The sequence below is a fragment of the Brachyistius frenatus genome, unplaced genomic scaffold, assembly GCF_029030835.1.
Source record: "Brachyistius frenatus isolate BFR_SWC_R1_liver_20210118 unplaced genomic scaffold, ASM2903083v1 Contig_1, whole genome shotgun sequence".
Classification (NCBI taxonomy): domain Eukaryota; kingdom Metazoa; phylum Chordata; class Actinopteri; family Embiotocidae; genus Brachyistius; species Brachyistius frenatus.
This window is the reverse complement of record NW_027210600.1, coordinates 676449-690000: the sequence shown is the minus strand read 5'-3', so window position 1 is coordinate 690000 and position 13552 is coordinate 676449. Positions and strand designations below refer to the sequence as shown.

The 13552-nt window shown below is 43.9% G+C and overlaps 1 protein-coding gene across 1 annotated transcript in view; it reads left to right on the top strand.

Annotated features, from left to right (window-relative positions):
* The window catches only part of LOC138615872 (solute carrier family 12 member 9), a 70500-nt gene that overhangs the window by 17669 nt on the left and 39279 nt on the right, over positions 1 to 13552 (top strand). Inside the window, exon 7 of the mRNA XM_069689784.1 lies at positions 8379 to 8536. Within this exon, the coding sequence (XP_069545885.1) occupies positions 8379 to 8536 (158 nt within the window). The remainder of the gene's footprint in view (positions 1 to 8378; positions 8537 to 13552) is intronic.

Below are 13552 nucleotides of genomic sequence, written 5' to 3'. Positions count from 1 at the left end.
CTCTGTTTTCCTATTCAATATTTTGTCCCTCCAAGCTCTGGTTTCCTTTCAGAAACATACTTTTGTTAATTTTTGGACTCATTCAACATGTCCTTCTCTGTTGTTTCCTCTCTGCCAGACCTTTACCTATTTTTCCATCGAAGACAAAGTTCCTGGCTGGTTATTAAATTTATTTATTTATTTTTTTAAATCCAGTGACCTAAAGATGGGCCTCAAACTATTAAGGATTGGTTTGCAGAAGCACCCTGCAGTGGAAGAATAAAAAAATACATTATGGCAGAAAGTTGAGGGAGTCTGAGGGACCAACAGGTGAGACACACGTTTCACAGATCAAAATTGGTGCATTTATTTATCCGAAAGATGAGAAAAGACGAGCCGAAGTAGAAATGAACTACAATTTGTCCACCAAAAGATGAAAATAAAACAGAACTGATGAACTCTAACTGACTTCACAGTATTTCCAGGCTCTCCAGACAGAAACTAGCTTCAATAACTCGTCATTACAAAATTAACAAAGTGTGTTGTGCGTCATAGAATAATAAAGTAACGTATTTAAAATTTGAAAATGACCAAAAGGGTGAAATTAGAGTGAAGATGAAGTTGCTCAGTTTAATCTGTAGCTTTTGGTTCATCCATCGCCGGGACGCTCAGTAAACAAAAACAAAGCTGTCGCAGCGATTGTGGCTTCATGACCGGAGGCCAGACACCCACACGTTCCCCACCACCTCCGCCTAATGTTCTCCGAGGGCAGGTACATTTGGTGTCGAGGTTGTGTGGAGGCCGGTACGGGGTCTCCGTCCAGTGACGCCGAGCTCCGACCCGCCACCTGGAACCTGAAAGCTCCGCGCGGTGTGGCGGCTCCGCCCCCCGGTTGCCCTCTTGTGTGCCTCCGGTACTCAACTCCACCTCGGTTGGAGGCAGCGGAGTTCGACGTCTTTGTTCAATGAACAAAACGGCATCGCGCACGCATCGTAATAAACCCGTTCCCAGCCAGGACGAAGGTTCACTCTCATCTCTCCAACTATGAAGCTACAGGTTAGCTTAGCTTAGCACGAAGTCCAGAAAAATGTGGAAACTCCTCTGTCAAGAAAAATCTGCCTACTGTCACCTCTGTTGACTGATCCATACAAACCCCGAAATGGAAAACAAAACTAAAACTGCTGGAACTATTTCTTGGCTGGGCCGCTCACTTCCTGGGTTGTTCTCACAGTGAGGACGAGGCTCCACAGCTGCTGCTCCCGGGCTTCATGCTAAAATGAGCTCGTTGACTGCTGGCTAATAACACATTTTAGCATCTGCATTTGTTCCCGAATGCCAGACTGCTCCATCTTTCATGCATCTTTGTATAGCAGGAACTCAAAGACCAGAACCAGAACAGACTGGTTTACAAAACCATTGAAGACAACAATAACTGCAGTTAGACTTTCTGTCTCAGCTCCCTGTGGGTGTGGCCAAAGTGAACATGAACATGTTTTGTTTTTTTGTCCATTTCATTTTTAGGTCTTCTTGTTCTTTTTGTCCCTTCTCTCATCAAGTCCCGTCTTTCTCGGGCTTTCTCCTTCTTCTTGTCCAGACTCTTGTCACTGAAAGGCAACAAGTCCAGCATCCCTCCTCCCCTTGTCCTCCGTCGCCTCCTCTCCATCCCTTTCTCCGGGCACTATCACCCCACAGCAGCATCCTTGGCGTCCCCTCCTCTCCCCGTCCATCCATCCACACAGCGTGCTCCCCCCTTTTGTTATTCTGCTCCTATCTCTCCATTGCAGAGATTCCAGTCACTTTCGCCCCCTCTTTTTTTTTTTTTTTTTTTTTTTCCCTCAACGCCGTCCCGGTTTGTTTTTGGTGGGGTTGTGTGTGTGTGTGTGTGTGGGTGTGGGGGGGGGGGGCAGGACAATGACAGCGGTACAGGCCAAGTCCTCGTCAACATGTCCTCTCTAAAGAAAAATCTGCATTGATTGGAGGGAGAGACACGCGGGTGAAGAGCTTCAGACGGGGAGGATTCCAGTGACAGAGGGGTTTGGATGTTGGGCTTTTCATTTAAAAGGGGTTGACAGGCACTTGGTGTTGTACACATTATTGATGGATACCTCACCTCAATGTCATCTCGCCTCGTCTCAGGCCAGCATGCAAATAAATAAACTCCACACTCTAAAAATTGTAGGCGCGTCCAGTTAGCCTGGTGCGAACCCGACCCATTGTCACGAGGTGATTTTCACTTCATGAATATGGGTCTGTTCTGTAGATAGGGAGTCGTTCACAGTTGTTCCATCGTACTAGGGGCATTCCTCTGGTTCATTTTAACCAATCAGCATGCCCTAAAACTGGCAGACACTGCAGCGGAGCACGTTTTTTTTCAAATAGTTTTAATGAACGGCAGCAGCGTGACGAGGTGCTGAGCGTCTATTCCGCGTTGAATGTTCAAAGATTTATTTCCGGTCACGGAGAGTTGAAAAATCGACTAACGCTGCGCTTGTCATTGTCTCCAGCCGTCCAATCACAGTGAAGGAGGGTCGGGACAAACGCCGTTAACCACCGACACTTGTCTCTGATTGGTCCGCTCTTCACAGTGCCTGCGCAAACGCTGATACGATTCCAAGTTACCAGACTTTATTCACAGCGAAAGAAAACCGAAGCTGTGAGCTGCAGTCGGCGCAACCAGGCTCGTGTCCAGCAGCAACAAGTACCTATTCTTGCATAATGAGACTTTAACTAGATAGTTGGGAAAACTTTGACTTGCTGGTGGTAAAAGAAAATGTCCTCACCGAAGTTATTAATATTCAACATCTGGGTGCCTTTGATGTCTGTCCCAAAATTCACGGCAATCCATCCAATCGCCTTGAAAAATGTTAACTTGCAGGTTAACATTGCTTGTTCCAAACAGCTATTGCAAATGATGAAGTAATGCAAACAAGTGGCTGAAAATGAGAAGTTGGTGCAAAGAATGACTGAATAGAGAGGCTGAAAATGGGAAATAACGAAGTGGAGAGCAGCCTTAAAACGAGATGAGGGCATCAGGACGAGTTTGATGAACATTTTACGAAGAAGATGAAGAAGAAGACGACGAAGAAAGGCCTTGAAAAAGCAGAGACGTGCAGTGGAGGGAAGGACAGAGAGAGGGAGAGAAAAGGTGTGTGCGCACGCACGCACGCACGCACGCACGCACACACACACACACACACACACACACACACACACACACACACACACACACACACACACACACACACACACAGAGGCCTTGTTAGTTATTGATCCCATTTAATAATCCTTAACCACAGCCTACTCCCCTGAGAGCACTTAGCTCTCCCCCTCCCTCCCCGTCACCGAGTCTTACAACCCCTCTCTGGCTCCCTTTTTAGTCTCTGCTTGCCTCCTCTTCCTCACCATCTACTTTATGTGTCTGCGTGTCTCTTCTTCACCTCTCGGGTACCGCGGCTACACTCTGCAAGGTTGAGGTGACGTGAGGTTAAAGACCAACACTAAATCCCAACAGTAAAAGGTGCAGCCGGTGCATTTGTTGCTGTGGAGTCGATTCAGTCACCTTTAAGAGGCCCGAGCTCATTGAAAGCACACCGGGCTGAATACAGACTTTGTGAAGGTCCCATAGGTCTTTTGGCGAATTGAGATCTGCATGTTCAGGCTGCTCCGACTGGTTTGAAGTGTTGCTCTGAGGGTTTTGACACTGGCTTTGCTTGTAGAAAAGAGTTCCTCTTTGTTTTCCCCCCCACTGGCATGGTGGGAAATTGTACCATAGAATTGCCCCCCTTTCATGTCTTTCAGCTGAGACTTTCTATTATACTTTTATATCATGCATTTTAAATGCAACAATGGTTAGGATGATGCTGCACTTGTACAAAACAGACACGTTCAGTACTTTCTCATTCCATACCTGATGCCCAACACTGAGCCAGTGCAAAACTCACCCTGATGTCACAGCGATGTTATCACAGTTATCTCATCTTGGCCTTCAGGCTTCATATTTTTAATAAAAAGTCTGGGTTAGGGAAGAAGTGGGCAGTTAGGAAACAGGGGCATCAAATGAAAGAGGCAGCGTCCAATGCTTTTAGAGCTTGATTCATGTTAGACTAAAAATCTGAATAGCTCAGCTGGTTGTCTCTCGTCGTCCTCCAGCTTTGTGGCGTGTGATTCTTTCGCTCACGCCTTTAACTGGAATTACTATGTGATCCATTTGCTTAAAGATGCCTGCAAAATAGTGACTTGAACTTCTTGGAAAACAGAGCATCATCAGTAGTGACCTCATGCTGCGCAAGTGGATGCAACTAAAAATCCAATCGGATAAAGTCACCATACTCCCATTAATATTGATAAAAGCTTATTACTTTACACTTCAGATGCGTTTATCACCATATAATGTCACGTTAAAGAAGTAACGATAACATTTCAGGTGGTCTTTTAAAGCTGCAGGATTTGTTTCTGTCCAGTAGGGGGCAGAACAACTTAAAATATTATTGCAGACATATTTCCATATCCAGAAGGCTGAAACAGATACTTGCTGTTGCTTTTGAAGAAAAGACTGTTTGGAGTAGAAAACCAAAACAAGAAGTTAAAAGAGGCTGAAACACATTGTAGAGGTGTAGCTTGCTAGCTCTGTGACAGAATGACCGGTTGGACAGTGGGCCGTCCTGAGGACAGACATATGACACGAGCATGCGTTTGTGACATCACAAACTCACAAAAAAAAAAAATCCAAACAGCACCGTTACTAAATACGGGGGAGCATTTCTCAGTGGACGGACTGTTTTGACACTTTCACAGTATTTATACAGCATCTCGATTTATTTTACGATCAAAACAGAAATGGAAATCTGAATTTATACAATATGGGACCTTTAATTTTGAAAATATTGATTAGTGCCGCTGTAATGCGATTATAGAGTGGAGGCCTGAGGGAAACGACAAATAGATCCAGATTTTGGAGGAGTTATTGGTGCTTGAGAAATACTCTAAACTCCATCTAACATTTGTCAGTGCAAGAGCACAAATAACGACCGTCATCTACACTCACATCTAAAAACATCAGTACTGTATCTGCCCGTCACTATTGGCAAACACGGAGAGGTCAACCAAGAAAATTGCAGTAAAAATACAAATCTGTCATTGGATTCATAAGATAAACTAACCTTTGCATTCTACAGAGTTGCAGTATCGACTTCCACGACCGGTGGGTTTATAATCCAGAGACTCAAATGGTCACATAATGGTGTAATGAGCATAACAGCGATGTTAGCCATAAACCAGAGCCATCAAACTAGCTCTGATCCCATTTATCGGACACTCTTTAGGATCATTAAACTAGATTATCCTGAGTCGTTACATTACTCCTGATGAGGGGTGACCTCGCCCTCCAAGAGCAGCATACAGTGTGTTTGGGATGGCAGTGTTTACACTGGCGTTATAATACACCTAGACACACCCACCCACACACACACACACACACACACACACACACTCACTCCTGGTGTCAGCACTTCATTTTTCATCCCATTTGAAAAATTACAGGTTAATTAATCCATAATGTTCGACCAAAGGGCAGAACAGCAAACACATGATGGATTAAAAGATGAATATGCATGAATACACAAATGAGGGCATGAATAAAGATGGTAAACAAATGAGCGGGAGGACGGAGCGGGAACAATCGGCCCAACAATCTCTCCGGGTTCCTTTTAGTCGTCGAGCTTTGTTTCCTCCTCGTCTCTAAACCAGCTCCTTTAATCTGTCACTCGCTCCCTCGCGCTTTTGTTCTCCTCTTTATTTCGATGGCAGAGCTCATTTCAGCTGGGTGATCTGATCAATAAGTACTATGCAGGCCACACACACACACACACACACACACACACACACACACACACACACACACACACACACACACACACACACACACACACACACACACACACACACACACACACACACACACACGGCCACATTTACCATGTGTGTGTACTCTCTGGGTAATGAATACACAGCTTTCGAAGAAACAGAAAATTATAAAACACGGAATACATATTGCTGCTCGGTCTATTATGACCCAACACATGGACATGCTCCCTCTCTCTCTTTCACATGCACACGCACACACCATTTGTCATCGCTGTCACCCAGTCCGCGGCGGCTTTGTTTTTGAGAGCCAGTTTGGAAATGTCAAGCTTTTGGAGATTTATTTTGTGCCTGCTGCACGTCAGAGAAATTAATAATCAACCTATAGGTGTTGACCCACATCATCACTCACCTCTGTTTCACACACACACACACACACACACACACACACACACACACACACACACACACACACACACACACACACACACACACACACACACACACACACACACACACACCAAATAAACAATTAGTCAACATTTCCTAATTTCGAGGGTGACGGTAACTTCTCTGCAGAACCTTTGTTTTGTGGTGAAAGATAAACCTGTGTGCATATATATATGCATATATGGCCGCGTATGCGTGTGTGTGTGTGTGTGTGTGTGTGTGTGTGTGTGTGTGTGTGTGTGTGTGTGTGTGTGTGTGTGGCCGCGTGTGCGTGTGTGTGTGTGTGCGTGCGTCGCCTGCCGACTGCCTCTCAGGCTCGATGTGAAATAATAGTGTTCTCAGATCTTTGGATGGAGTGAACAATACTTAATAGGGCCATGATAATAAGTAATAAAATCAGTGGACCTGAAAGAAAACGTGATGAGACTGTTAATTAGGGAGCGAAACAGAGACAGAGGTTGGACACCGGTACAAGTAGAACTAAAATGAGGCAGAAGAAAAAGCTCTCGAATGGGTTTTAAAAACATCATGATGAAGGGGATGAGGGAGGAGAGTAGATGGTGTGTGTGTGTGTGTGTGTGCGTGTGTGTGTGTGCGTGTGTGTGTGTGTGCGCGTGCCGAGCTAAGAGAGATTGAGATGGATCAGGAGAGAGAGGGAATACTCTAATTCTCATCTCTCTGGCTGTGTTGTATTGAAAGGAGGGTGGGGGGGGGGGGCTGTAATCACACCCCCCCGCTGGGTTTTCTGTACTCTGATTTCTCTTTCTCCATGTCTAGTACACCAACGTCGACATACGCACGCACACACACACTCACTGTACTCCAGGATCTCATCTTCAGGCGCCCCGGCAGAGTAATCATCACTTCCTTTTCAATCTTGTTCTGTCTCATCATACGTCGGCACGTTCAACCCCCCCACCAGAACAAACGAGTTTGAAATGACACGCAGCCCTTTCGACCATTTGATTTTGATCTCCTGATATGAATGTAGTAAAACCAAAATGTCTCGTGTGTGATGTTGGTGCGTGTGAATTTTGCCAAGGCTAGGTTGTAGTAGTTTTAAGGATCTTTCCTTTTGTTTGGATCTCTTTGCCGTTGTTGCCTTTTGTGAAGGACGTTACGGTGCTTCATACATGCTTCCATAAGTAGTAAATTAGATAACAATATGTGCTCCTGTATGCGTCTTGCTTTATTTTCAAAGTACTCGACAATTACCCAAAATACAATGTAAGGGTACGTTCTTGTTGTTTTGGCACATTTAATTGAAAATCACAAGAACTATAAATATTACTTTTGCACCAAAAACAAAACTACATCAAAGCAGAATTGAGAAAAAAAACAACATAACAATGCTGCCAGGAAAACATTTATTGCTGCATTTTACTGCTCTTCCATTCCTTCCTGCATATCTGCCAACTACACCGCTGTGCAGTGTCTGTAATGAGCCACCGCTGGTCGATAATAGTGTCAGTGGGCTATCCTGCTTTATGACTTTCCATATTGCAATATTGACATATACACCGGCCACTTTATTAGGTACACTTTGCTGGTATCGGCCTTAACTGCCTCCATTTTTTTTTTTATATATTTGTGGATCCAACAAAGTGCTTTTAACTTTCCTCAGATTTGATCCATATTGACGTCATAGTTGCGACACAGTTGCTGCAGATTTGTAAGCAGCAACTTTATCACTTGATGCACTAATCATGCGAATCTCCCGCTCCACCTCAACCCAAATCATATTGTGACTGCGTGTTTGCAGTTGCTGGTTTTTGAAAATGTCGGTTGAAAAATGCTGTGAAAAAAAACACTTGACTGCTCAACCAGTCAACATCAGTCAGCGCTGCGAGACAAATCTTTTGGAAACACTGCCCCCTAACAAAAGGACTTCTTTTTTTTGGTCTTTTCTGGAACTTCAATGGTTCCTCTGGTGGAAAAGCAGGTCGAGGAACCGAGTTCCATCAGTGTAAACGAGGCTTCGCTCCTCTGCAAATAATCAAATGAAGTTAATGATGTGACGGAAGGAAATTAAATAAAGATAAATGGATTCGTAAGTAGTCTGTTGATGTTATTGTGTAAAACTCTTCCAGGGTCCTGCTTCAGAGGGATTACAGTTTCCTGAGAGACATCAACATCTGGAACCCCTTCGTCACCATCGGGGTGTATTCCTCCACATTCTCCGCTGCCATGAGCAACCTCATCGGAGCCTCACGCATCCTCTACGCGCTGGCCAGGGACGACTTGTTTGGTACGTAGATCTTCGGTCTCCCGCGGCAGAACAATCTCCTCTGAAGATGCTGTTCAATTGCTGAGAACTTTTCAGTGTTGAAAAATATACCCATGAAATCCATTGTAATATGCACTTCATCTTCGACTTCTGCTTCTACTACTTCATCAAAGCAGCAGGACATCTGAAGCACTAGTTCACTTATATCATTGTTTAATATAGTATCTTCAGTGTAGTATGTTTATTTTTGATTTAGGTTTTTTACTGATGAAGTAAAAACAGTAGTTTTGTTTTAATACCTTGAGCCACCTTTGTCATTTTAATGATTACAGAGCTCTAGGTTACTGTCACTGCATTTTAAAATGTGTTGTCTACTTGCTCGTTGCCCAATGTAGTCCAAGTGGTATTTCTACAGGATACATTTCAGGGCATATAATATTTGTATTTTTGTGATTTTTTATTTTTTTATATATTCCTGAAAGTTCTTAGAATGTTTCTCGTCATTGTTGTATTTTGTAATTTTTTCCACCTTCGCATATTTTAAAGGAACACGTTCTGTGGTATGTTTACAGTTTATTCATACAACAGAGACTCTCAGTGTGTCTACAAGGTGCGATCAAAAGTTCAGAAACTGTTCTTGTTGCACAGTTGCGTGCACGGAGCAGGGGGAAGCTGTACGCTTTAGTTAGCACGAGTGATTACACCATGCACCTGAAGCTCGAGCAGAGAATCGGATTTTATGTCAAATTTTTGGGGGGAACACAAAAAAGTTACAAAGAGCCACATCCGGGGGAGTCGGGGTGGTGTCTCGTTGCACGGCAGAAACGTTGTACAATTTGAAAGTGGTGTGAGCGGTGGCGTTGTCGTGTTGGAGGACCGAGGTGGCGCTGTGATGCAGTTTGGTAACTCGGCTCTTATTAGCGTTCCCACAGCCCCTCTGAAGGACGGACCAATTAACCACCGGTGTCGATGGTCAACCGTGTTTGTCCCGCCCCTCCTTCCCTGTGATTGGACGGCCGGTGACAGTGACGAATGCAGCATCAATATTTTCCAACTATCGCCAACCGGAAAAAAAAATCACCGAACATTCGGCATTGAGCGCAGAATAAACTCTCAGCACCTCGTCAAGCTGCAGGCATTCTTTTAAAACAATTTAGAAAATGTGCTGTACTCAGGAAAAAAAACGCTTTGGTGGACACGGGCCGTAGTCGGTTGCAGCGGTGGCAGAGTGTCGGCCCGGTTTCGGTGCATGCTGATTGGTTCAAATTCAAATTCAAATCGAGTTGTCTACGCCCAGTACGATGGAACAAGTGCAAACGATTCCCGGGGAGGGTTGTCAGACCCATAGTCACCGCGGGGAATCGGGTTCTGGTTCGCACAAAGCTCCTGCTAAATACCGTGGCGACATACTTCGGCAAACGCGAACGGACTAGCGCTAACAAACATGCATGTAACACGGCCGAAGATTTAAGTTGGATTACTTACTCACGCAAGTTATTCAAATTGCACCTTGTGTCCTGTGTGAGGTTTGTCTGCCAGATGTCTGTGGAACATTCTTAACATGCCCACGTTAGGATTAATACAATGTGTGTGTGTGTGTGTGTGTGTGTGTGTGTGTGTGTGTGTGTGTGTGTGTGTGTGTGAGGTGTGTGTTCGTGTGAAGAAACTGTTATTTATTGCTTCTTGAAAGTTTTAACACCAACACTCGGAGTAGAAGTCGTTCCCATATCAAGCAAATGCAGCGTTTGTGTGATTCCCATCGCTGCCCTGCATGAATCCATCCTGCCTGCTGTTTTGTCGTTATTAATGACTGTGAGCAACTTCCTTATCCCGTCCTCTCCTCCTTTGTTAAGCCTATTGCAAATTGATTTGGCTTGTGTGTGTGTGTGTGTGTGTGTGTGTGTGTGTGTGTGTGTGTGTGTGTGTGTGTGTGTGTGTGTGTGTGTGTGTGTGTGTGTGTGTGTGTGTGTACGTGTGTGTGTGTGTGTGTGTGTGTGTGTGTGTGTCAAGAGAGATAAATGGCTGTATTAGCACGAGTTCCTCTGTGGAGTGATCAGACGGAGCAGAGGCAGACAACTCGGGTACAAGTCTGTCTGCTCACTGCCAGCCAAAGGGTTAACTTAAATTAGATGAATCTGTTTAATTAAGAGTCAGTGACTGTGGAACCTTAAACGTGTAATGTTCTGGTAGGGGAGGAGTGAGTTTGAAATGGTTAGTATGACCACACTGTATGTGCATATAATGTGTGTGTGTGTGTGTGTGTGTGTGTGTGTGTGTGTGTGTGTGTGTGTGTGTGTGTGTGTGTGTGTTGGGAAATTGACACATCCATCACTCAGTTTGCATAGGACAGTGGCAAGGTTAAGCAGTGAGCAGCATGCATGAATCACAACAACAAGAACGAACACACACACACACACACACACACACACACACACACACACACACACACACACACACACACACACACACACACACACACACACACACACAGTCAAAAGTTTTTTTTTTTTTTTTTTTTTACCGCACATCTTCATTTCTTTCTCCTTTATAACTCAGTAATCTCTAACTCCTTCACCTCTGTCCCGCCTTTCTCCATCCTTTCCATCACTCAGTCTGCTGCTCGCAGCCGCATTGATTTGACTTTAAAGTCGAACAGATTTATTTCCAACCTTTTATCAGCTGTGAAATTTACTCTTAAACTCTGATTCTCCTCCACCACGCTGTCACCTGCCCCCCCCCCCCCCCCAACACCGCTTGAGCTGCTTTATGTCTCCCTGGTTGACTTTGTGTTTCAGTCTTTGTAACCTCTGCTCTATTGGGCCACCACCTGGTTCAACACAGGTGAACTCATTAGATTGCATGAAGGTGCGAGGTGTATAACAGAAGGGCTTGGTACCCAATTTATAATTTTATGTCACTGACCGAATTGCTCCAATGTCTTGTCATTTGGTGCCAAATTTCGATACTGAGGCTACATCCAGGCTAACATCTGTACGTTGTAAAACGCATAACTTTTACTACGTTTACACAGGAATACATCTCATTAGTGATAGTGAGCCACGACATTTATAAGATGTAGGCGCTGCTTTGGCCCTTCGCCCAAGTAGATCAAATTATGATGTAAACAGGAGCTTACGTACACACATGCTGTACACTAATGTCAAGGTAATTCTGAGCTTCCAATGGTTTTTTGAATTGTTCATTTCTGGATAGAAATAAAACCTCTAATGATTTGGTGCTCAAATGATCATTTATTTGAGGTTTTCTAAAATCATCACAGGGTCAATTTTACCTAACCTAGTGTTTTGGTTAAGTGTCCCTGGGAAAGTTGCACCTTGACCTTTTGGTAGCCATCAACAAGCCTCTCTGACATCTGGTTGGACATATGACCTGTCCTCTTGGCAGAATTAATAGAGTTCAATCAACTTTGTTGGTTTCCTGGCACCGACTGGACTTTAAAGCACAGTCCACACATTGTTGACAGAGTTGAGGTCAGGACTTTGGGAAGGCTTTTCTAATAGTTTATTGTTCGGCTGCTTTATCTACACCCAGCTTCGATGTGTGTTTGGGGCATTGTCCTGTTGAAACACCCGGTGGTGTCCAAGTTTCAACCGTCTCGCTGAATTTTTTTCATGCTAAATTATTCAGAGGTCTTCCTCCTTCTTCATTCTTCCATCCGCTTTCCCCAGAGCATGATGCTACCACCACCGTGCTGAAGCACAGTACAGTGTTCCTGGGGTTGGATGCCTCACCTTTACTCCTCTAAACGTACCTCTCGTCATTGTGGCCAGACAACTTAATCTTTCTCTCTCAAAACTTTCCTTCAGAAGGTGTTTTTTTTGGGACTTTCCCAGTGAACTTTGTTTTAGTCCATCAAATCAGTGCTGTCAAACAAACCCTTTTTTTTTTTTTTTTAATGTTGGCACAGAGCTACCAGCTGTAGTCAATCATGATCACCAAAAGGAAGTGAAGAGGCCTTGGCGAGTTTCAAGACATTTTGGAACTTTGAGCACCAAGAAACTAATAATCTAAGTGGGTATATTTTTTTTCTGACCCTAAATAAGCTTTGCACCAAATCCTGGCCACAATCCTGACTGAATTTGGCAAACTGCAGTAAATTTAGTCTTCTCTGTTTGCAGCCGGCTAGCCGGTGTACACGGATAGCATGAGAGTCGTTAAAGGGAAGTCTGTTAAATTCAGTAAAAGAAAATAACTTTGGTTACAGTCTTTCCTTTTAAACTACAGAAAAAAAAAAAAACTACAGATTTATATTGCAATGTTTCATGTAATTTTCTTCCTTGTTAAATTAAATTTCATTAAATCATTCAGGGATCAGTATCGATACCCAGAAGTGTGCTGTCCCTACAGCCCTGTCAGATATTAAATGAAATGAACCGTCAGCCTTGTTTGTCTCCTTCGCTGTTCCGCCCGCCCACTCGCTTTTCCTCTCTGTCGCTCTCTTCAATGCAGTTAATTACATCCATTTGGTTTAAATGTCAGTAACATTAGGAACTGCCGTCCTTGGTCCAAATCTGGTCTGAACTGTGACATTTTATGTTATTATTCAGATCAACTGCCATCGGAAACAACATCAATTATAAGAGAAGCAGGAACACAATCCACAGAGTCTCAAAATAAATTAGACGGACAGACATAAAACAAAAAACATCCAGTCAACATCACAAACCAGTAAGACGTGAGCAACACAGGTTAGGATTTTAATCTTGCAAAGATTTTTGGTTGTCTATGTAAGTGGGATAACTACGTACGAACAGGTGTTTGTGTGTACGAAGGAACATTTGTAAGTGTGTCAGTGTTTGTGAGGAACGAGAGAAAATGAAACAAAAAGAAAAATGCATGTGTCCACACCCATACATGTACATATGTACATTCTGCATGTGTTTCTTTATCCTCCCTAAATGTTCTTCTTTCTTTGGCTCTGGAGGATACGAGGACAAACAGTTGTCAGATTTCACATCTTCTCCTTGTTCTCTACTCAAAATGTCAGCTTCCTAAATACATCTGAGCATGTTTGAG